The following is a 25,301-nucleotide window of genomic DNA, read 5'->3' on the forward strand; positions in this document are numbered from 1 at the left end:
TCAGAGAACACCACAGCAGATCTAGTAGGTGTAGAAACAGCCTTTTGCTTAGCACGCTGTGTAACAATGCTGGGGCTCTCCATTTTTCATTCACGTCAAATTGAACAAAGATGCTGCATGATGGAGTCATGTGGACTAACACAACAGGATTGTTGTAGAGAGCTTAGGACTTCATCTTCCTTACCGTTTTGACAGCAGATGTTATCGGGTTCAGCTGTGTCTGCCGTGGTTTGGGAAGAAGTACTGTTGTTAGGGGTGGTGGTGTCTTTCTCTAGGTCGTGTCCCATGGGGTGTTTGACCGCCATGTCCTCCTCGCCAAGGTGCCCGGCTCCCGACACAGGCTCCACCCTCATCCGGCCCGCACGCACCTTCTTGGCAAAGCGGCTGGGGAAAGAGGCGAGCCTGCGGGAGCGGCGGACAGAGAAAGACGCGTCCTCCAGATCGGGGCTCTTAGGGGCCTCTAGGGACCTGTCGCTCTCTGAGTCTTTTCTAAGCTCTGGTTTGGTCGAACGGGCAGCCGGACTGGGGGTCTCAGTCTTTCTGTCCTGCGCTGCTTTGGGGATAGCTCCTCTGTTATGGGTGTAGGGGACGCTGTGGAGTCTGTAAGGCTTGCTCACATCAAAGGATTTGACCGTTTCGAGCAGTTCGCGCAGAAGAGAGTTGGCTTTGAACTCCCGTCTGCGGGTGAAGGCGTGGCGCGGCCGAGGGGCGCAGATCTGGGCCTGGGTTGCAGCCTTGTGACAGTTTGGGGAGATACGAGCAGGAGGGTACTCAGGCCTGGCCCTGCGTACCTGGCCTGGGCACTCGCGCTCCTTGCGCTCCCAGATGGCCTGCTTGCGAATGGGGAGGCAGTATGTGTGCATGTACTTGATGAGCTCCACCACAGAGTGCAGTTCTTTCTCCGAAGAGAACTGGGGCTTGGAGGGCTCAGGCGGGGTAGAGCTTTCACCCTCACTGCTCGAGGTCTCCTCCTCTTCTTCTTCCTCCTCGGACTCACTGTCCTCCTCATCATCATCTTCCTCCTCCTCCCCGTCCTCCTCTGTGTCAGCTGAAGGAGTGTCCTCGGCCTCCTGTGTGGTGGTCAGGTGCCGGTGGAGCTCTGTGCACAGACGTCCAGCTGGTCGCACCGCTCGGGGCTTACGCCCATGATGTGTGCTTTCACGCTGCAGAAAGAAACAGAGAGAAAGAGATGGGTTACTACCTGCCAACATGACCTTGGTGAGTCTCTGTGCACCGCATGATCCAAGAGATTAAGGAATAACTTCTACGTCTAGTCTTTGACTACATACCGTACAGAGTGAACAACTCATGACTACATACCGTACAGCGTGAACAAGTCATGACTACATACTAGGGTTGGGCGATATACCATATTTTACAATATACCGGTATTAATGTTAAGGGTTTTTACTTCTATACCTTCTATACCGGTATTTGAATGTTTAGTTTGCTAAATGTGATACGCCATGTGTAATGTCCATTTTTATAGTTTACTTCGCTACTTGAGTCATCTCTCTCCGCTCTTTCTCTCCATGCCACTGTCCACACAGACTTAGCCACGCCCCCTGTCACTCAGAGCACATTTTATGTTCCTCAACCACCAGACACTTGCATTCAGTCTGCATGGTCAATGCAGCACATGCAACAATGTTGATGACAACAATGCTGTTTTCACTTTGCTTCTGAATATAAATCCACTAGCGTTCTATAATGACACTATTAGTTTGTGTTTCTTACATCAGCAAACAGCTAGTTTGTCTTTTCTTAGCAAGTTGCAACATAGAAAGAAGAACTCATAACTACATACCATACAGAGTGAACAACCCATGACTACATACCATACAGAGTGAACAACTCATGACTACATACCATACAGAGTGAACAACTCATGACTACATACCGTACAGAGTGAACAACTCATGACTACATAGCGTACAGAGTGAACAACCCATGACTACATACCATACAGAGTGAACAACTCATGACTACATAGCGTACAGAGTGAACAACTCATGACTACATACCGTACAGAGTGAACAACTCATGACTACATAGCGTACAGAGTGAACAACTCATGACTACATACCGTACAGAGTGAACAACTCATGTCTACATACCATACAGAGTGAACAACACATGACTACATACCGTACAGAGTGAACAACTCATGACTACATACCTTACAGAGTGAACAACTCATGACTACATAGCGTACAGAGTGAACAACTCATGACTACATAGCTTACAGAGTGAACAACTCATGACTACATACCGTACAGAGTGAACAACACATGACTACATACCGTACAGAGTGAACAACTCATGACTACATACCTTACAGAGTGAACAACCCATGACTACATACCATACAGAGTGAACAACTCATGACTACATACCATACAGAGTGAACAACTCATGACTACATACCATACAGAGTGAACAACTCATGACTACATACCATACAGAGTGAACAACTCATGACTACATACCATACAGAGTGAACAACTCATGACTACATACCGTACAGAGTGAACAACTCATGACTACATAGCGTACAGAGTGAACAACCCATGACTACATACCATACAGAGTGAACAACTCATGACTACATAGCGTACAGAGTGAACAACTCATGACTACATACCGTACAGAGTGAACAACTCATGACTACATACCGTACAGAGTGAACAACTCATGACTACATAGCGTAGTGAACAACTCATGACTACATACCATACAGAGTGAACAACTCATGACTACATACCATACAGAGTGAACAACTCATGACTACATACCTTACAGAGTGAACAACTCATGACTACATACCTTACAGAGTGAACAACTCATGACTACATACGTACAGAGTGAACAACTCATGACTACATACCATACAGAGTGAACAACTCATGACTACATACCATACAGAGTGAACAACTCATGACTACATACCGTACAGAGTGAACAACTCATGACTACATACCGTACAGAGTGAACAACTCATGACTACATACCATACAGAGTGAACAACACATGACTACATACCATACAGAGTGAACAACACATGACTACATACCGTACAGAGTGAACAACTCATGACTACATACCATACAGAGTGAACAACACATGACTACATACCATACAGAGTGAACAACTCATGACTACAAACCATACAGAGTGAACAACTCATGACTACATACCGTACAGAGTGAACAACTCATGACTACATACCATACAGAGTGAACAACTCATGACTACATACCATACAGAGTGAACAACTCATGACTACATACCATACAGAGTGAACAACTCATGACTACATAGCGTACAGAGTGAACAACACATGACTACATACCGTACAGAGTGAACAACTCATGACTACATACCATACAGAGTGAACAACTCATGACTACATAGCGTACAGAGTGAACAACTCATGACTACATAGCGTACAGAGTGAACAACACATGACTACATACCATACAGAGTGAACAACTCATGACTACAAACCATACAGAGTGAACAACTCATGACTACATACCATACAGAGTGAACAACACATGACTACATACCATACAGAGTGAACAACTCATGACTACATACCATACAGAGTGAACAACTCATGACTACATACCATACAGAGTGAACAACTCATGACTACATACCATACAGAGTGAACAACTCATGACTACATACCATACAGAGTGAACAACTCATGACTACATAGCGAACAACTCATGACTACATACCGTACAGAGTGAACAACTCATGACTACATACCGTGACTACATACCGTACAGACAGAACTCAACAACTCATGACTACATACCATACAGAGTGAACAACACATGACTACATACCATACAGAGTGAACAACTCATGACTACATACCGTACAGAGTGAACAACTCATGACTACATACCGTACAGAGTGAACAACTCATGACTACATGACTACATACTACATACAGAGTGAACAACTCATGACTACATACCATACAGAGTGAACAACTCATGACTACATACCGTACAGAGTGAACAACTCATGACTACATACCATACAGAGTGAACAACTCATGACTACATACCATACAGAGTGAACAACTCATGACTACATACCATACAGAGTGAACAACTCATGACTACATACCATACAGAGTGAACAACTCATGACTACATACCGTACAGAGTGAACAACTCATGACTACATACCGTACAGAGTGAACAACTCATGACTACATACCATACAGAGTGAACAACACATGACTACATACCATACAGAGTGAACAACTCATGACTACATAGCGAACAACTCATGACTACATACCGTACAGAGTGAACAACTCATGACTACATACCGTACAGAGTGAACAACTCATGACTACATACCATACAGAGTGAACAACTCATGACTATATACCATACAGAGTGAACAACTCATGACTACATACCATACAGAGTGAACAACTCATGACTACATAGCGTACAGAGTGAACAACTCATGACTACATACCATACAGAGTGAACAACTCATGTCTACATACCTTACAGAGTGAACAACTCATGACTACATACCATACAGAGTGAACAACTCATGACTACATACCATACAGAGTGAACAACTCATGTCTACATACCATACAGAGTGAACAACTCATGTCTACATACCGTACAGAGTGAACAACTCATGACTACATAGCGTACAGAGCGAACAACTCATGACTACATACCGTACAGAGCGAACAACACATGACTACATACCGTACAGAGTGAACAACTCATGACTACATACCATACAGAGTGAACAACACATGACTACATACCGTACAGAGTGAACAACTCATGACTACATACCGTACAGAGTGAACAACACATGACTACATACCATACAGAGTGAACAACTCATGTCTACATACCGTACAGAGTGAACAACACATGACTACATACCGTACAGAGTGAACAACTCATGACTACATACCTTACAGAGTGAACAACTCATGACTACATACCGTACAGAGTGAACAACTCATGACTACATACCGTACAGAGTGAACAACTCATGACTACATACCGTACAGAGTGAACAACTCATGAGCAACCAAAACCAACAGAGACCCTTCTTTGTGATTGTGACAATTTGCCAAAGTTATACAAGCCCCCCCCCATATGAATTAAGATTATAATCACTCTATGCATATTAATTGTACAAAAGGTCCAACTGAAATTTGACTTCTTTATCCCAACCTCCAAAAGCCACACATACAGGTTGGAGCAGGGGGCTGCCACACTGGGCACCCGTGGAGCAGCTGTTGTGTAGGGGTTGAATGTCTTGCTCAAGGGCACAATGGCATCTATTTGATACAAACAGCACTCTGGTTACCAGCTCACTTCATGACAGATTTTTTTCCCACCAGACCTGAGATTCGAAATGGCAAACCCTCCGGTTCCTGGCTCCCCTCTCTAATCACTACGCTACCTTCCGCATACGAACGTTCCAAGTTTCCAAGTATCACGAGAGAGAGAGAGAGAGAGAAAGAGAGGGAGAGAGAGAGAGAGAGAAAGAGAGAGAGAGAGAAAGCTCATTGCCAGAGGTGCCCTTCCCCTGATCAAGACTACAGCCATCTGTCACTCCAAAGATGTCACATGCCTCGGCCCCGGCAAACCAGAATATAGAAATCAAGGTCATAGTATAGAACTAAGGATATTAATATAGAAATAAAGGTCATAGTATAGAACTAAGGATATTAATATAGAAATAAAGGTCATAGTATAGAACTAAGGATATTAATATAGAAATAAAGGTCATAGTATAGAACTAAGGATATTAATACTGAACTAAGGGTCATAGTATAGAACTAAGGATATTAATATGAACTAAGGATATTAATGTAGAACTAAGGATATTAATATAGAACTAAGGATATTAATATAGAACTAAGGATATTAATATAGAACTAAGGGTGTCATAGTATAGAACTAAGGATATTAATATAGAACTAAGGGTCATAGTATAGAACTAAGGATATTAATATAGAAATAAAGGTCATAGTATAGAACTATGGGTCATAATATAGAAAGCCTTTCCTGTCGTGTGGCCTATGCATCCGCTCTCTCTCTCATTAAAGTAAAGATTCCAAGCGACGTTCGATTCCTGGGGTCATTTCATGTTTATTTCATGTGTATCTGAGCAATTGCCGTTCAAGCAGGCAGAAATTCAGCAGGTATGACGCAGCATTGCGATGAGGTAGTAAACTCTCACTACACTGGAAGTTAATAGGAATATTAATTTTATATTGTGAAAACATTTACCATACAGGTCAGATTTCAATACATATGCCGATGTCATAACGCGAGAGGTTGTCTTCTCTCGAATGAGCCATTGATCATATTTTTTATCGATATTCCTACCTGGAGAAATGTGTAATTTAACAGAGGATCTAACACATTTCTCCTATTTGTCTGCCTCTTCAGTCCAGGCTGCATTGCATGGTGCTGTTGCGAATGTCAGACTCCACTCTGTGAGGCACATCGATCTGAAGGTTGAACATGGTGAGATTGTAGAGCAGTTTGTTTAGGTGATTTTACAGCTAACTAGCTACTTCACATGCAGATATTGACTTTGGTATTATTGTGTGTAGCTACGTTTGCTACCTATCTAGCTAGCCAGCTCACAGAGAGAGCATTGCAATGTGGATTTTATAGTCGACTTGAGCTACAATAGATTTCCACAACAATTTTCACATGTGGCTACCATCCTTATTACAATGACAAAATGAAGCATTTGTTCACAAAGAAATATTGTTCTCACATATTAGTGCTATAACATTTATAGGAATGAGTGGTTCTGGGTGGATTTTTCCTTTAAGTATCTCATGTACCCATTCTGAGCTGCTAAAGCTCTATTCTAGAACACAGACCTCCAACTCACTCACCTTAACCAAAGGCCTGACAGGTTTCATATGCAGGCGCCGGCTGCTATGGCGATGCACACTGCTACTGCTGCCCTCTTTGTGTGACTCCAGGCCCGTGGGCACATTAGGGGGGGACAGCAGGAGCCTTTTCAGCTGTAGGGAGGGGGACATAGGTTGGGACAACTGTCATTTACACGTCTGCCAATCAATCCATCCATCAGCAGAACATACAGTATCATCACTCCTGACAGGGTCCATTCCACCGCAAAACCCTCCTCCCCTTTCTGCTCCTCCGACCAGCATTCAAACTGAAGCTGACAGGAGGAAGCTGTCTGAATATAAGACCAAACGGAAATGTGATTCTATAGCTCTCCTAGTCACTTTTCAACCAGGAGGTAATGCTGCTGCATTGCAGTTCAGAAGGACATTTTATTCCCTCGCATTTCATTCATTACACATTGAGGCAGCGGCATCGCATGTGAAATCATCAGATGATATAAATCTGCTTACAACAACAATCCCCTAAGCTGCGCTGGTTTTGTAACACACTGAGGATGTCACGGGAGTGCTGACTGTAGATGTGAGGGAATGATGTGGCTGGTTCCAGGATGTATGGCTGCTAGTTAATACTGACTGGTCTTATATGTCATGTTGAAACAGATGATGAAATAGATGAGAAGAGCAGTGCTAATTGAGTTGCCCATCCCTGTCAGCATGTGCCAACCCGGCAGGGGCTTCAATGGTGCCTCTCAGTGTTTCATTGAGGAAAGTGAAGGGGGGCTGAAGGTTTCCATCTCTATGTACAACACTGTTGGTGCGCCAGGCCCACACATGCCATGACAGACTACTCTACTCTGGACCAATTCCTGCACTGCCTGGCTCAATGTAGCCCTTGTTCTCTGCTGCTCACAACCTCTCGCTCGTCGCACGCACACACACACACACACGCACACACACACACACACACACACACACACACACACACACACACACACACACACACGCACACACACACACACACACACACACACACACACACACACACACGCACACGCACACACACACACTGAGGTCAGGTGCAGTTACAGATCTTGCCAGTAGAGGGAGTCCTGCTCCTCCACTCACTAACCAGTCATGACACCCCAGGGTAAATCTCGTTCCCAGACACTTCCGCCCAAATGAGTCTAGCGGACCAACACGTCACACTTGGCATTTGTTAGCCAATGCAGAGAGCTGGGAGAAACTCAACCAACAAATCATCTCCCACAACACATTCTCACACCACAAGCACAGAGCCACACCTCACAGTTATGTGATTCGCTAATATTAAATGATGACAAATACTTTACTCAGTAAGGTCACTCCCATAGAATCCTATGGTCACTCCCACTAAGGCCAATTTTGAGTGGTTGATATATCAGGCTTATTTGCGCTGTGCGACGAGGTTACCCCCATGGTCACAACAATAAATCCTCTGGTCTGTCATTGGGATGGAGAGGGACTGACTGACAGGCAGGAAGGGAGGAAGGTGGACTGTTATGTGTCACCATGTTAATCCACATTTCATAATATAAAATGGGCCTTTTTTTGCCTAAAAACAGATGTAGAATATAATTACATCTTATTGGTCATCAATCCACTACTCTAGCCTATTATCTATGGGTCTGTATATTTGTCAGTAAAAACACCACAGATATTTACCTCTGAACGACTAGCATGCACAACAACAAAATGTTTACCTCTGAATGACTAGCATGCACAACAAATGTTTACTTCTGAATGACTTGCATGCACAACAACGTTTACCTCTGAATGACTAGCATGCACAACAACGTTTACCTCTGAATGACTAGCATGCACAACGTTTACCTCTGAATGACTAGCATGCACAACAGTGTTTACCTCTGAATGACTAGCATGCACAACAACGTTTACCTCTGAATGACTAGCATGCACAACAACGTTTACCTCTGAATGACTAGCATGCACAACAACGTTTACCTCTGGATGACTAGCATGCACAACAGCGTTTACCTCTGAATGACTAGCATGCACAACAACGTTTACCTCTGAATGACTAGCATGCACAACAACGTTTACCTCTGAATGACTAGCATGCACAACAACGTTTACCTCTGAATGACTAGCATGCACAACAACGTTTACTTCTGAATGACTAGCATGCACAACAAGTTTTGACTCATTTACCTCTGGATGACTAGCATGCACAACAGCGTTTACCTCTGAATGACTAGCATGCACAACAACATTTACCTCTGAATGACTAGCATGCACAACAACATTTACCTCTGAATGACTGGCATGCACAACACCGTTTACCTCTGAATGACTAGCATGCACAACAATGTTTACCTCTGAATGACTAGCATGCAGAACAACGTTTACCTCTGAATGACTAGCATGCACAACAACGTTTACCTCTGAATGACTAGCATGCACAACAACGTTTACCTCTGAATGACTAGCATGCACAACAATGTTTACCTCTGAATGACTAGCATGCACAACAACGTTTACCTCTGAATGACTAGCATGCAAAACAACGTTTACCTCTGAATGACTAGCATGTACAACAACGTTTACCTCTGAATGACTAGCATGCACAACTACGCTTACCTCTGAATGACTAGCATGCACAACAACGTTTACCTCTGAATGACTAGCATGCACAACGTTTACCTCTGAATGACTAGCATGCACAACAACGTTTACCTCTGAATGACTAGCATGCACAACGTTTACCTCTGAATGACTAGCATGCACAACAACGTTTACCTCTGAATGACTAGCATGCAGAACAACGTTTACCTCTGAATGACTAGCATGCACAACAACGTTTACCTCTGAATGACTAGCATGCACAACAACGTTTACCTCTGAATGACTAGCATGCACAACGTTTACCTCTGAATGACTAGCATGCACAACAACGTTTACCTCTGAATGACTAGCATGCACAACAACGTTTACCTCTGAATGACTAGCATGCACAACAACATAAACAGAATACCAGTTTTGACTCATTTTGTTGTATTGCTGCTATCACTACCAACTGATACCAACTCCCATTAAGATTGTTAAGCTATCTAAGGACATCATGAGGGTAATTTTCATCAATTTGTTAAAAATGTCCCATCAGTGGGTATATATAGAGTCTGAATGTTCTCCTGTAATTGTAATTTTCTCTGAGAGGCAGAGTGACTTGAGGTAGAGACCATGTAGGTATGTAGATAACTCATTTCCCTCAGCGCTGTAACCCAATAGGACCTTTGTAACCCTTGCCTTGATCATTTGGGATTTCTGTCTCTTTAAACCTGCTCCAAAGTTTCCAAACTTAAGAAAAATGAAGGAAGTATTTTGGCTTCATTGTGGACAAGAGGAATAAGGACATATTACAGGAGGAATAAGGACATATTACAGGAGGAATAAGGACATATTACAGGAGGGTTAAGGACATATTACAGGAGGAATAAGGACATATTACAGGAGGGTTAAGGACATATTACAGGAGGAATAAGGACATATTACAGGAGGGTTAAGGACATATTACAGGAGGGTTAAGGACATATTACAGGAGGAATAAGGACATATTACAGGAGGAATAAGGACATATTACAGGAGGGTTAAGGACATATTACAGGAGGAATAAGGACATATTACAGGAGGGTTAAGGACATATTACAGGAGGGTTAAGGACATATTACAGGAGTGATAAGGACATATCACAGGAGGAATAAGAGGGCGTATATTACACCAGACTTCCCAGTTCACTGTTGTACCAGAGTTACCTACATGCTCATCCGAGCACACAGAATATCAACTGGCCAAATGTTTCCCAATGTAATGAAATCCTATTCAGGTATTCTCTGTAAAATATACCAGTTTTCTGTTGCAATCCACACGGACCTTTGTAACCCTTGCCTTGATCATTTGGGATTTCTGTCTCTTTAAACCTGCTCCAAAGTTTCCAAACTTAAGGAAAATGAAGGAAGTATTTTGGCTTCATTGTGGACAAGAGGAATAAGGACATATTACAGGAGGAAGGAAGCATGAGTAGATAGGGACAACAGTTGAAAATAAAAACATGTTTTTCCTGAGAGGGGTGCAGGGGAGAGAGGGTAGAGGCATCCCAAAGGACAGTGTGAAAAGAGGAGAGGGGGTCACAGTGTAACTGCTGGCGCTATAGGATGCTGGGCTGGGTCCTAGGAGTCAGACATGGGTATGACAGTAGCATATCACCCCTTTAAGATGGCAAAGGACTGAGAGAGAAATAGACCAATGGGGGAAAGGGGAAAAGGAAGATTGAATGAGAGTTAGGGGAGGTACGGTGCATCCGGAAAGTACATTTTCAACATTTTGTTACGTTACAGCCTTATTATTTGAAAATTGATTAAATTAAATGTGTCATTATGGGGTACACACAATACCCAATAAGACAAAGTACTGACTAAGGGTCTGAATACTTATGTACATGTTATTTTCCCTTTTTTTTGTGTGTAGATCGATCAGGGGGGAAAATGATTTAATCCATTTTAGAATAAGGCTGTAACATAATAAAATGTGGAAAAAGTCCGCTGTAACATAATAAAATGTGGAAAAGTCCAGGGGTCTGAATACTTTCTGAATGCACTGCATGGGGGAGGGGGTCAAAAAGAGGTGAGAGCCACAGTTTCTTTAAGAGAACATGTTTGTGGTCCAGGTTGCCTGCCTGTGCCTGCCAGTAAAAAGCATTCTCATTAGAAGTAGTGGTTGTTAAAAATGGAAAAGCCCAAAATGAGAAAAATTCAGACCTTTGTTGACTATCATACCCATGCTGTGGGGTAGTCAGAGCAGAGGCCCATCCAAATCCATCTTAAACAGTGAGGAAGGGTTCTTACTAGAGACGGATCTTCTGTCTCTGGGCTCAGGGAGCCTGAAGGGAAGGGGAGGTCCTCCTCGGACCCCTCCCTCAGCGAGGGAAACACAGACAGCCCCCCCTCCTCGTCCTCCACCATGCCGTCCAGGCTGTCTGTGAGAGCAGCCAGCAGCGCCGCATTCTCATCTTCTATCTGGAGGGGGCAGGAGAGAGAGAGAGGGCATCAGTGAACACACTACTACCCACTTGCAACACAGTCAGTTACAACACAGAGCACTCTGCATTTGAATTCTGAAATCCATCCATACACAGTGTTGTTCGTTTTAGCAGCTGCCATGTTACTAAGAGCATAGAGTCTGGTGGTGGGATGATAACAGAGTGGAGACAGCCTATGGGAAGTAAACAAGGTTTCATCTCTCCCCCCCCCCCATCTGAAGGTTAAATGAACTAAGCTGGGAGATCAATGGCTTCCACACTGGCATCCAAAACAAGGCCCGGAGGCGTCCCAATCCAATCGCTACTCTATCCCGCTAAAATCAATCTGAAATAGGGATTATTATCAAGTGGATGGTAAATTAGACAACAGCGTTGGGTGGTGGGGCCCGGCTCACTCAATCACTACCATGGTTGGTGATGTTTATGAACATATTATATGACATCTGTGCATTAGTCTGATCAATAAAAATTGTAAAATGGGAGTCTACAACCTTATCATAGACTAAGACTGGAGCCTCTTCAGTTTACCAATAATCTGTGTAGTCTAGTCCAATGTAGGGTTGCAAAATTCTGTGAACTTTCAATAAATTCCCGGTTTTCCCGAAATCCTGGTTGGAGGATTCCTGGAGTCAGGAGGGAAATCCAGAATCATCCAAATAGGATTTCTGGAAAACCAGGGAATTTATTGAAAGTCCCAGGCATTTTTCAACCCTACAATTTTAGAAGGGTTCCAAAGAAATTCTTTGGCTGTCCCCATAAGAGAACCCTTTTTGGTTCAAAGTAGAACCCTTTTTTTGTGTTCCATATAGAATCCTCTGTGAAAGGGTTCTTCTACGTGGAACCCAAAAGGGTTCTATCTGCAACCAAAAAGGGTTCTTCAAAGGGTTCTAATATGGGGAAAGCCGAAGAACCATTTTAGGTTCTAGATAGCACCTTTTTTCTAAGAGTTCTAGTCCCTATGTTGTAGTTCTATTACATAGGGTAGGTGGTCCTGGTGGAAACCTATCCTGGTCCCAGATCAGTTTCCAAGACAGAACAAACAGATATGGGCCCGTATCTACAATGCATCTCAGAGTAGGAGTGATGATCTAGGATCTGTCCATCTAATCTTATTCATTATGATCTGAAAGGCAAAACTGATCTGAGATCAGCACTCCTACTCTGAAAAAAAAAAACGATTGATACGGGCCCAGGTTAGTGGAATCCTGAGCACGCAGGCCAAGCGTCTCACCTCAAAGAGCTCGGGGTCTCCTGTGCTGTACTGGATGGAGGCAGGGGAGATGTCGGCATTGTCGTTGCACCAGTGGAGCTCGCTGAGGCAGTTGACTGAGTCAAAGTCGCTGGCGTCCAGCTGAGAGAGGTCAATATCAGGGAAGTCAGCGTCCAAGCGGTCCGAGCAGACCTCCTCCTCCCCATACTGTAGAGAGAGAGAGAGAGAGAGAGAGAGAGAGAAAGAGGGAAAAAGAGAGCGAGAGCGCAAGAGAGCAAGAGAGAGCGAGAGAGAGCGAGAGAGAGCGAGAGAGCGAGAGAGAGACCCGAGGGAGGGAGGGAGGGAGGGAGGGTGAAGAGGTAGGAAAGGTCAGGTTATACTCTTGTTTGATCAAAGTCCTTTTTAAGAAATACAGTACATTGAAGATATCATTGATATCTTATCGAATATATGTAAATATACATTACACCAATTCCATTGATATCAAATAGCTGTAATGGTTAATGGAAGGTTAATGGGCCAGCAGCCTCTACTTAAACCATGCTTGTCAGCAAGATCATATTAATGGAGGTGGGTAGACTACTACAGTAGAGTATGGTTGTCAATGACACAGAGCCCTATGAAAGAAACAGTCTCCCTCAGCACACACTCATTACAACTAATGGACAGAGTGATGAAACATGCACCAGAGTCACAACAGACCAGAGTCACGAGACTGAGACCATCTGATAATGAGTCCCAGAAAACCTGGGATATTCTACTACAGAGCAGCAGTGCTGGGGGTCTTCTGGTAGTAAAACTGGGATATTCTACTACAGAGTAGCAGTGCTGGGGGTCTTCTGGTAGTAAAACTGGGATATTCTACTACAGAGCAGCAGTCCTCTGGTAGTAAAACTGGGATATTCTACTACAGAGCAGCAGTCCTCTGGTAGTAAAACTGGGATATTCTACTACAGAGCAGCAGTGCTGGCAGTCCTCTGGTAGTAAAACTGGGATATTCTACTACAGAGCAGCAGTCCTCTGGTAGTAAAACTGGGATATTCTACTACAGAGCAGCAGTGCTGGCAGTCCTCTGGTAGTAAAACTGGGATATTCTACTACAGAGCAGCAGTGCTGCCAGTCCTCTGGTAGTGGTTTGGGGAATAAGCCAGAGTGAAGGGATGTGACTCTAGTCCCCTGGGAAGAGAGATGGAAAACACATTTCATGAAGAGAGGGACAGAACAGGAAATAGGCTATGGAGCTGGAGAGGACATGGAGGAGAAGAGTAGTGTGTGTGTGTGTGTGTGTGTGTGTGTGTGTACTTTTCTGATTGGGGTGATGTTTAAACAAAATTGGTACCGTTGAAGTTTAGATTTTTTTTAAATATATGTTTTTTATATATATACAGTTGAAGTCGGAAGTTTACATACACTTAGGTTGAAGCCATTAAAACTCGTTTTTCAACTACTCCACAAATGCCTTGTTAACAAACCATAATTTTGGCAAGTCCGTTAGGACATCTACTATGTGCATGACACAAGTAATTTTTCCAACAATTGTTTACAGACAGATTATTTAACTTATAATTCACTGTATCACAATTCCAGTGGGTCAGAAGTTTACATACACTAAGTTGACTGTGCCTTTAAACAGCTTGGAAAATTCCAGAAAATGATGTCATGGCTTTAGAAGCTTCTGATAGGCTATTTGACATCATTTGAGTCAACTGGAGGTGTACCTGTGGATGTATTCCAAGGCCTACCTTCAAACTCAGTGCCTCTTTGCTTGACATCATGGGAAACTCAAAATAGATCAGCCAAGACCTCAGAAAAAAAAGTCTGGTTCATCCTTGGGAGCAATTTCCAAACGCCTGAAGGTACCACGTTCATCTGTACAAACAATAGTACGCAAGTATAAACACCATGGGACCACCCAAGCATACTTCCAAAGTTGAGGCAAAATGGCTTAAGGACAACAAAGTCAAGGTATTGGAGTGGCCATCACAAAGCCCTGACCTCAAACGTATAGAAAATTTGTGGGCAGAACTGAAAAAGTGTGTGCGAGCAAGTAGGCCTACAAACCTGACTCAGTTACACCAGCTCTGTCAGGAGGAATGGGACAAAATTCACCCAACTTATTGTGAGAAGCTTGTGGAAGGCTACCCGAAATGATTTACCCAAGTTAAACCATTTCAAAGCAATGCTACCAAATACTAATTGAGTGTATGTAAACTTCTGACCCACTGGGAATGTGATAAAAGAAATAAAAGCTGAAATAAGTCATTCTCTCTACTATTATTCTGACATTTCACATTCTTAAAATGAAGTGGTGATCCTAACTGGCCTAACAGAGGGAATTTTTACTAGGATTAAATGTCAGGTATTGTGAAAAAGGTGAATGTAAACTTCCAGATTCAACTGTGTATATAGAGTGGGGCAAAAAAGTATTTAGTCAGCCACCAATTGTGCAAGTTCTCCCACTTAAAAAGATGAGGCCTGTAATTTTCATCATCAGGTACACTTCAACTATGACAGACAAAATGAGAAAAAAAAATCTGGAAAATCACATTGTAGGATTTTTTATGAATTTATTTGCAAATTATGGTGGAAAATAAGTATTTGGTCACCTACAAACAAGCAAGATTTCTGGCTCTCACAGACCTGTAACATCTTCTTTAAGAGGCTCCTCTGTCCTCCACTCGTTACCTGTATTAATGGCACCTGTTGGAACTTGTTATCAGTATAAAAGACACCTGTCCACAACCTCAAACAGTCACAGTCCAAACTCCACTATGGCCAAGACCAAAGAGCTGTCAAAGGACACCAGAAACAAAATTGTAGACCTGAACCAGGCTGGGAAGACTGAATCTGCAATAGGTAAGCAGCTTGGTTTGAAGAAATCAACTGTGGGAGCAATTATTAGGAAATGGAAGACATACAAGACCACTGATAATCTCCCTCGATCTGGGGCTCCACGCAAGATCTCACCCCGGCGTCGGTGTGCAAAAATCTCAGAACCACACGGGGGGACCTAGTGAATGACCTGCAGAGAGCTGGGAGCAAAGTAACAAAGCCTACCATCAGTAACACACTACGCCGCCAGGGACTCAAATCCCGCAGTGCCAGACGTGTCCCCCTGCTTAAGCCAGTACATGTCCAGGCCCGTCTGAAGTTTGCTAGAGGATTTGGATGATCCAGAAGAAGATTGGGAGAATGTCATATTTTCAGATGAAACAAAAAAAAAACTCAACTCGTCGTGTTTGGAGGACAAAGAATACTGAGTTGCATCCAAAGAACACCATACCTACTGTGAAGCATGGGGGTGGAAACATCATGCTTTGGGGCTGTTTTTCTGCAAAGGGACCAGGATGACTGATCCATGTAATGGAAAGAATGAATGGGGCCATGTATCGTGAGATTTTGAGTGAAAACCTCCTTCCATCAGCAAGGGCATTGAAGATGAAACGTGGCTGGGTCTTTCAGCATGACAATGATCCCAAACACACCGCCCGGGCAACGAAGGAGTGGCTTCGTAAGAAGCATTTCAAGGTCCTGGAGTGACCTAGCCAGTCTCCAGATCTCAATCCCATAGAAAATCTTTGGAGGGAGTTGAAAGTCCATGTTGCCCAGCAACAGCCCCAAAACATCACTGCTCTAGAGGAGATCTGCATGGAGGAATGGGCCAAAATACCAGCAACAGTGTGTGAAAACCTGTGAAGACTTACAGAAAACGTTTGACCTCTGTCATTGCCAACAAAGTATTGAGATAAACTTTTGTTATTGACCAAATACTTATTTTCCACCATAATTTGCAAATAAATTCATTAAAAATCCTACAATGTGATTTTCTGGATTTTTTTTCTTCTCATTTTGTCTGTCATAGTTGAAGTGTACCTATGAAAATCTCATTTTAAGAAGATAAATTATAGAAATAGGCGGGTTTTATGACTGTGTCTGTGGTAGCTAGTGACAACCTCTGGTATGTAGCCAGGACTGTGTTAGATTGAACAGCACTGCCCCCTAGCGGTCACACACAGGACCATATCTGAATTGTGAATTCATGTAATTTTATTGTTTAAACAATAAAAACATGGCAGTTTAAAGGTTAAGAATGTTTTACATTTGTTACATTCCTGGTTTCTGATAGTTGTCTTTGGTGTGCCAGAGGGCGGACACTGGTATACAGGGTGTGCCTGACTTTGACAATGCGGTTTGCAGGTGGCACCTAGCAGAGCCTAACCACAAGCTGAATATTCTGTGCCACAGAGCCCTAGCTAAGCATCTTTGATTAAATGTGACTAACACTAAAAACTCCAGCTCTGTTTCACGTCGCACCCACCTCTACTAACCAATCCAATCCAATTTCACTCATTTCATTAAACTAGTCCGGGGTCAGCCTGGTTACAACCAATCATCAGAAATCACTTCCAGCAACGCTTTCTGTGGACAATGAGATGAGTGGTCTTGTTGAGACAAGCAGAACAAGGGTAATTTCGTCCCTGTGAAAAACACACCTTTTTAAACACACATTACATTTCCAGGACATTGAAATGCCATAAACTAGCCTATCGGTGCCTTGTTGTCTAGTTAGTGAGTTGTAAACTTATCACAGGAAAGCTGTGTTCTCTTTGATGGAAACCAACCTTTAGTGCGATGTTAGCAACTCTACGTTATGTTTGTTGGATCAAAGATTAGGGGTTAATAAATTGATAAAAGTTATATAAATTGCAGATGTAGGCCAACACAGTTGTGTGTGTGTGCCACTGTAATGATCAACGGACTGGTTACTCAAGCCAACTCAATTATAATGTTCTCTGGCTGAGCGAGAGAGCGAGAGACAGAGAGAGAGAGCTGTGGTGGCAGGCTAGCTGGTTTGATATCTCAGAAGATGTGAAAGGAGTAAAGAGGAGAGAGTATGGGGAGAATGCCCTCTACATGGCCCTCCCTCATCCATCCTTTCTGCAGGTCTGACTCCAGCGGGGAGTGTGTGTGTGGGTGATGGAGCCTTTAAGCACTCCTCTCTCCCTCCATGTTCAATTTAAGTGCTTTATTGGCACGGGAAACATATGTTAACATTGCCAAAGCAAGTGATGTAGATAAAACAAAATTGAAATAAACAATACAAATTAAAAGTAAACAACGTTTATCAAAATTGGGTTTATTTTCAAATTCTTTGTGGGTCTGTGTAATCTGAGGGAAATATGTGTCTCTAATATGGTCATACATTTGACAGGAGGTTAGGAAGTGCAGCTCAGTTTCCACCTCATTTTGTGGGCAGTGTGCACATAGCCTGTCTTCTCCTGAGGGCCAGGTCTGCCTATGGCGACCTTTCTCAATAGAAAGGCTATTGTCAAAGCTTTCCTTAAATTTAGGTCAGTCACAGTGTTTAGGTATTCTGCCACTGTGTACTCTCTGTTTAGGGCCAAATAGCATTCAAGTTTGCGCAGATTTTTTTTTTTTTTGGGCCCCCAAGTGGCACAGCGGTCTTAGGCACTGCACCTCAGTACTACAGACACCCTGGTTCAAATCCAGGCTGTATCACAACTGGCCATGATTGGGAGTCCCATAAGGCGGTGCACAATTGGCCCAGTGTCATCCGGGTTTGGTCGTCATTTTAAATAAGAATGTGTTCTTAACTAAATAAAGATAAATAAAAAAATGTCATTTAAAAAATAGTCTTTCTAATGTGTCAAGTAATTATCTTTTTGTTTTCTCATGATTTGGTTGGGTCTAATTGTGTTGCTGTCATGGGGCTCTGTTTGTGTTTGTGAACAGAGGACCAGCTTGCTCTGCATGCAGTCTCAATTTGGTGTTTGTCCCATTTTGTGAATTCTTGGTTGGTGAGCGGACCCCAGACCTCACAACCATAAATGCCAATGGGTTCTATAACTGATTCAAGTATTTTTTGCCAGATACTAATTGGTATGTCGAATCTTATGTTCCTTTTGATGGCTAAAAGGCCCTTCTTGCCTTGTCTCTCAGCTCGTTCACAGCTTTGTGGAAGTTACCTGTGGCGCTGATGTTTAGGCAGAGGTATGTATCGTATTTTTGAGTACTCTAGGGCAATGGTGTCTTGACGGAATTTGTATTTGTGGTCCTAGAGACAGGACCTTTTCTCGAACAACATTATTGTTTTTCTTACTAAGATTTACTGTAAGGCCCATGTCTGCAGAAGACTTACAGTGGGGAGAGCAAGTATTTGATTCACTGCCGATTTTGCAGGTTTTCCTACTTACAAAGCATGTAGAGATCTGTAATGTCTATCATAGGTACACTTCAACTATGAGAGACGGAATCTAAAACAAAAATCCAGAAAATCACATTGTATGATTTTTAAGTAATTAATTTGCATTTTATTGCATGACATAAGTATTTGATCACCTACCAACCAGTAAGAATTCCGGCTCTCACAGACCTGTCACAATGTGATTTTCTGGATTTTTCAGTTGAAGTGTACCTATGATAGACATTACAGACCTCTACATGCTTTGTAAGTAGGAAAACCTGCAAAATCGGCAGTGTATCAAATACTTGTTCTCCCCACTGTAGGTGCTGCTGTAGGCCCTCCTTGGTTGCTGACAGAAGAACCAGATAATCAGCAAACAGTAGACATTTGTCTTCAGATTCTAGTAGGGCGAGGCCTGGTGTTGCAGGCTGTTCTAGTGCCCCCGCCAATTTGTTGATATATATGTTGAAGAGGGTGGGGCTTAAGCTGCATCCCTGTCTCAACCCACGGCTCTGTAGAAAGAAATGTGTTTTTTGCCAATTTTAACTGCACAATTGTTATTTGTGTACATGGATTTTATAATGTGTTGTGTTTTTCCCACAACACCACTTTCCATCAATTTGTATAGTAGACCCTTATGCCAAATTGAGTCGAAGGCTTTTTTGAAATCAACAAAGCATGAGAAGACTTTGCCTTTGTTTTGGTTTGTATGTCTGTCAATTAGGGTGTGCAGGGTGACTACGTGGTCTGTTGTACGGTAATTTGGTAAAAAGCCAATTTGTCATTTGCTCAGTACATTATTTTCACTGAGGAAATGAACTAGTCTGCTGTTAATGATAATGCAGAGGCTTTTCCCAAAGTTGCTGTTGACCCATATCCCAGGGTAGTTATTGGGGTCAAATTTGTCTCCACTTTTGTGGATTGGGGTGATCGGTCCTTGCTTCCAAATATTGGGGAAGATGCAAGAGCCAATGATGATGTTATTAAAGAGTTAAAGCCAATTGGAATTTGTGGTCTGTATATTTAATAATTTCATTGAAGATACCATCAACACCACATGCTTTTTTGGATTGGAGGGTATGTCCTGTAGTTCATTCAATGTATTTGGAGAATCCAGTGAGTTCTGGTAACCTTTAATAGTCGATTCTAACATTTGTATTTGATCATGTATATTTTTTTGCTGTTTGTTCTTTGTTATAGGGCCAAAAAGATTGGAGAAGCGGTTTAACCATACCATACCATACCTCCGTTTTGGATAGATAACTCTTTGCGTTATTGTTTGTTTATTGTTTTTTAATTTTCCCAGAAGTGGTTAGGTTTTAAGTTTTTGGATTCTTCATCAAATCATTTGTCATTGTTGTTCATTTTCAGTTTTCTGTTTGACATTTTTAGATTTGATAGGGAAGATAAAATATACTTTTTAGGTTTTCTACTGCCAAGTTTACACCTTCACTATTACAGTGAATTTGTTGTTGCCTAATTGCTTTTTGCTAGGTTTTCACACTACTTTCCTTCCATCTCTAGCATTATTCAGTTCCTTTGGCTTTGATGCCTCATGATTGAGTATTGATCTGATCAAGTAGACTGTGATTTTGCTGTGGTCTGATAGGGGTGTCAGTGGGCTGACTGTGAACGCTCTGAGAGACTCTGGGTAGAGGTCAGTGATAAAGTAGTCTACAGTATTACTGCCAAGAGATGAGCTATAGGTGTACCTACCATAGGACTCTCATTGAAGCCTAACATTGACTATGTACATACCCAGCGTCTGACAGAGCTGCAGGAGTTGTGACCAGTTTTTTGCTGGTTATGTTGTCGTAGTTGTGCCTAGTGGGGCATATGGGGGAGGGAATGCTGGCACCTCCAGGTAAATGTTTGTCCCCCTGTGTGCTGAGGGTATCAGGTTCTTGTCCAATTCTGGCATTTAGGCCACCACAGACTAGTACATGTCCCTGGGCCTGAAAATTATTGCTTTCCCCCTCCAGGATGGAGAGGCTGTCTTCATTAAAGTATGGGGATTCTAGTGGGGGGGATACATTTTTCTCTGTTGAGATCATTTCTAATGTTCCTGTTTTGTTTAATTTAATAGAGTGAGTTAAGTCTGCTCTGTACCACATTTGCATACCCCCTGAGTCTCTTCACTGTTTCACACCTGGTAGTTTAGAGGATGGGACAAGCAGCTCTCTGTAACCTAGAGGGCAACCAGTGGGTCCATCTCTTCTATACCATGTCCAGGTTCCTGCTCTTTAGGCCAAAGGCAGAGTATCTCAGGCCTTAGATATTCCAGGATGAGATAGTGAAGGCTTTGTGTTCCATAAAGTGTCCAATGTTGTTAGTTGTGTGGTTTGGCCTCAGACCAGTAAGTGTGAGCAGAGCCTGCTGAGCATATCTCTCTCTCTCTCAATTCAATTTAAGGGCTTTATTGGCATGGGAAATGTATGTTCCCATTCCCAAAGCAAGTGAAATAGATAAACAAAAGTGAAATAAACAATAAAACATGTACAGAAAACATAACACTTAGCAAAGTTCCAAAAGAATAAAGACATTTCAAATGTCATAGCATGTACAGTGCCTTGCGAAAGTATTCGGCCCCCTTGAACTTTGCGACCTTTTGCCACATTTCAGGCTTCAAACATAAAGATATAAAACTGTATTTTTTTGTGAAGAATCAACAAGTGGGACACAATCATGAAGTGGAACGACATTTATTGGATATTTCAAACTTTTTTAACAAATCAAAAACTGAAAAATTGGGCGTGCAAAATTATTCAGCCCCCTTAAGTTAATACTTTGTAGCGCCACCTTTTGCTGCGATTACAGCTGTAAGTCGCTTGGGGTATGTCTCTATCAGTTTTGCACATCGAGAGACTGAAATTTTTTCCCATTCCTCCTTGCAAAACAGCTCGAGCTCAGTGAGGTTGGATGGAGAGCATTTGTGAACAGCAGTTTTCAGTTCTTTCCACAGATTCTCGATTGGATTCAGGTCTGGACTTTGACTTGGCCATTCTAACACCTGGATATGTTTATTTTTGAACCATTCCATTGTAGATTTTGTTTTATGTTTTGGATCATTGTCTTGTTGGAAGACAAATCTCCGTCCCAGTCTCAGGTCTTTTGCAGACTCCATCAGGTTTTCTTCCAGAATGGTCCTGTATTTGGCTCCATCCATCTTCCCATCAATTTTAACCATCTTCCCTGTCCCTGCTGAAGAAAAGCAGGCCCAAACCATGATGCTGCCACCACCATGTTTGACAGTGGAGATGGTGTGTTCAGGGTGATGAGCTGTGTTGCTTTTACGCCAAACATAACGTTTTGCATTTGTTGCCAAGAAGTTCCATTTTGGTTTCATCTGACCAGAGCACCTTCTTCCACATGTTTGGTGTGTCTCCCAGGTGGCTTGTGGCAAACTTTAAACAACACTTTTTATGGATATCTTTAAGAAATGGCTTTCTTCTTGCCACTCTTCCATAAAGGCCAGATTTGTGCAATATACGACTGATTGTTGTCCTATGGACAGAGTCTCCCACCTCAGCTGTAGATCTCTGCAGTTCATCCAGAGTGATCATGGGCCTCTTGGCTGCATCTCTGATCAGTCTTCTCCTTGTATGCGCTGAAAGTTTAGAGGGACGGCCAGGTCTTGGTAGATTTGCAGTGGTCTGATACTCCTTCCATTTCAATATTATCGCTTGCACAGTGCTCCTTGGGATGTTTAAAGCTTGGGAAATCTTTTTGTATCCAAATCCGGCTTTAAACTTCTTCACAACAGTATCTCGGACCTGCCTGGTGTGTTCCTTGTTCTTCATGATACTCTCTGCGCTTTTAACGGACCTCTGAGACTATCACAGTGCAGGTGCATTTATACGGAGACTTGATTACACACAGGTGGATTGTATTTATCATCATTAGTCATTTAGGTCAACATTGGATCATTCAGAGATCCTCACTGAACTTCTGGAGAGAGTTTGCTGCACTGAAAGTAAAGGGGCTGAATAATTTTGCACGCCCAATTTTTCAGTTTTGATTTGTTAAAAAAGTTTGAAATATCCAATAAATGTTGTTCCACTTCATGATTGTGTCCCACTTGTTGTTGATTCTTCACAAAAAAATACAGTTTTATATCTTTATGTTTGAAGCCTGAAATGTGGCAAAAGGTCACAAAGTTCAAGGGGGCCGAATACTTTTGCAAGGCACTGTATATATACACAGTGTTGCACTGATGTGCAAATAGTTCAATTGTAATTAATACGATGGGAGACCGAGTGCTGGTTCAAGAGCAGGGCACAGCAGGTGTTTATTAGCAAAGGACCACAGGAAGAGGCAGGTAGCTGGGTCCAGGGACAGGCAGAAGGTCATACACAGGGGGTCCAAAACGGTCACAGTACAGGCAGGGAAAGGCTAATAACGTAGTCCGGGAGATCAGGCAAGAGGTTGATGACAGGCAAAAGTACAGGCAGGGAATAGGCAAAAGTACAGGCAGGGAATAGGCAAAAAGGGGTCGTTAGTGAGGATGGCCAAAAACTATGATACACAGGAGGACTAATACGGAAATGAACAGAGCTCCGACTAGACCGTGTTTCAAAACAAAGAATACCTCACAATGATGGGGTGCAATGAACTGAACTAAGTAGTGTGTGATAATGACATACAGGTGTGTGAACAGGTGATCAGAATTCAGGTGATTGGGATCTGGAGAGTGATCTGCGTTCAGGGGATCTATGTGTTTTGTGGGCTGGAAAGTGGGCTGGAAAGTGAGCTGAGTTCAGGGGATCTACGTGTTTGAGAGTGTGAGTCGGAAGCAGACGTTACATAAATAAACATAAATATAGGTTGTATTTACAATGGTTTTTGTTCTTCACTGGTTGCCCTTTTCTTGTGGCAACAGGTCACAAATCTTGCTGCTGTGACTGCACACTGTGGTATTTCACCCAGTTTATCAAAATTGGATTTTCTCTCTCTCTCTCTCTCTCTCTCTAATAAGAGGCCAGGCTAATCAATTTGAACAAAGCTCTTTATTTCCAGGCAGGCTTTGTGTTTTTGACCTGTTTCTCCCCTCCCTTGTCTCCATAGCAGACCGCCTGGATATCAATCAATAAAAACATCCTTAGGCTCTGAAGGTTTAAGGTCACAGGGAGAACTGTCAGGCACACACGCAAATACTCACGCATGAGTGCATGCATGCACGCACACACACACACACACACACACACACACACACACACACACACACACACACTCACACGCACCCGTGTACACACACCGATATGCACGCATGTACAGTATGTTTTTTTGGTTATTTTCCCCCTCAATTTAGTGATATCCAATTGATAGTTACAGTCATATCCCATCACTGCAACTCCCGTATGGACTTGGGATAGCCGAAGGTCGAGAGCCATGCATCCCCCGAAACACGACCGCCAAGCCACACTGCTTCTTAACACACTGCCCGCTTACCCCAGAAGCCAGCCGCACCAATGTGTCGGAGGAAACACTGTACAGCTGGCGACAGAAGTCAGCGTGCATGCGCCTGGCCGTCACAAGGAGTCGCAAGAGCGTGATGGGACAAGGACATCCAAGCCGGCCAAACCTTCCCCTAACCCAGACGATGCGGGGCCAATTGTGTGGCGCCTCATTGGTCTCCCGATCGCGGCCAGCTGCGACACAACCCGGGATCGAACCCAGATCTGTAGTGACGCGTCTAGCACTGCGATGCAGTGTCTTAGACCGCTGCACCACTCATGACATGGACGTGCATTTGGGCCGCTCCCCCCTCAGTCACTGCAGTTATGCATCATGTAGCAGATTTAATCACATACCACAGCCACACCATTGAACCACAGCCACACAATTGAACCAGAGTCACACCATTGAACCAGAGCCGCACCACTGAACC

The 25,301-nt window shown here is 43.0% G+C and overlaps 1 protein-coding gene across 1 annotated transcript in view; it reads right to left on the reverse strand.

The window, feature by feature from the left end:
- LOC112256057 (peroxisome proliferator-activated receptor gamma coactivator 1-beta) overlaps nt 1–25,301 on the reverse strand; it is a 100,336-nt gene that overhangs the window by 10,183 nt on the left and 64,852 nt on the right. Inside the window, exons 2-5 of the mRNA XM_024429009.2 lie at nt 13,231–13,416; nt 11,806–11,976; nt 6,929–7,060; nt 185–1,163 (exon numbers count right to left, since the gene is read on the reverse strand). Of these exons, the coding sequence (XP_024284777.1) occupies nt 185–1,163; nt 6,929–7,060; nt 11,806–11,976; nt 13,231–13,416 (1,468 nt within the window). The remainder of the gene's footprint in view (nt 1–184; nt 1,164–6,928; nt 7,061–11,805; nt 11,977–13,230; nt 13,417–25,301) is intronic.

Source organism: Oncorhynchus tshawytscha, linkage group LG08 (genome assembly GCF_018296145.1).
Source record: "Oncorhynchus tshawytscha isolate Ot180627B linkage group LG08, Otsh_v2.0, whole genome shotgun sequence".
Taxonomy (NCBI): Eukaryota; Metazoa; Chordata; class Actinopteri; order Salmoniformes; family Salmonidae; genus Oncorhynchus; species Oncorhynchus tshawytscha.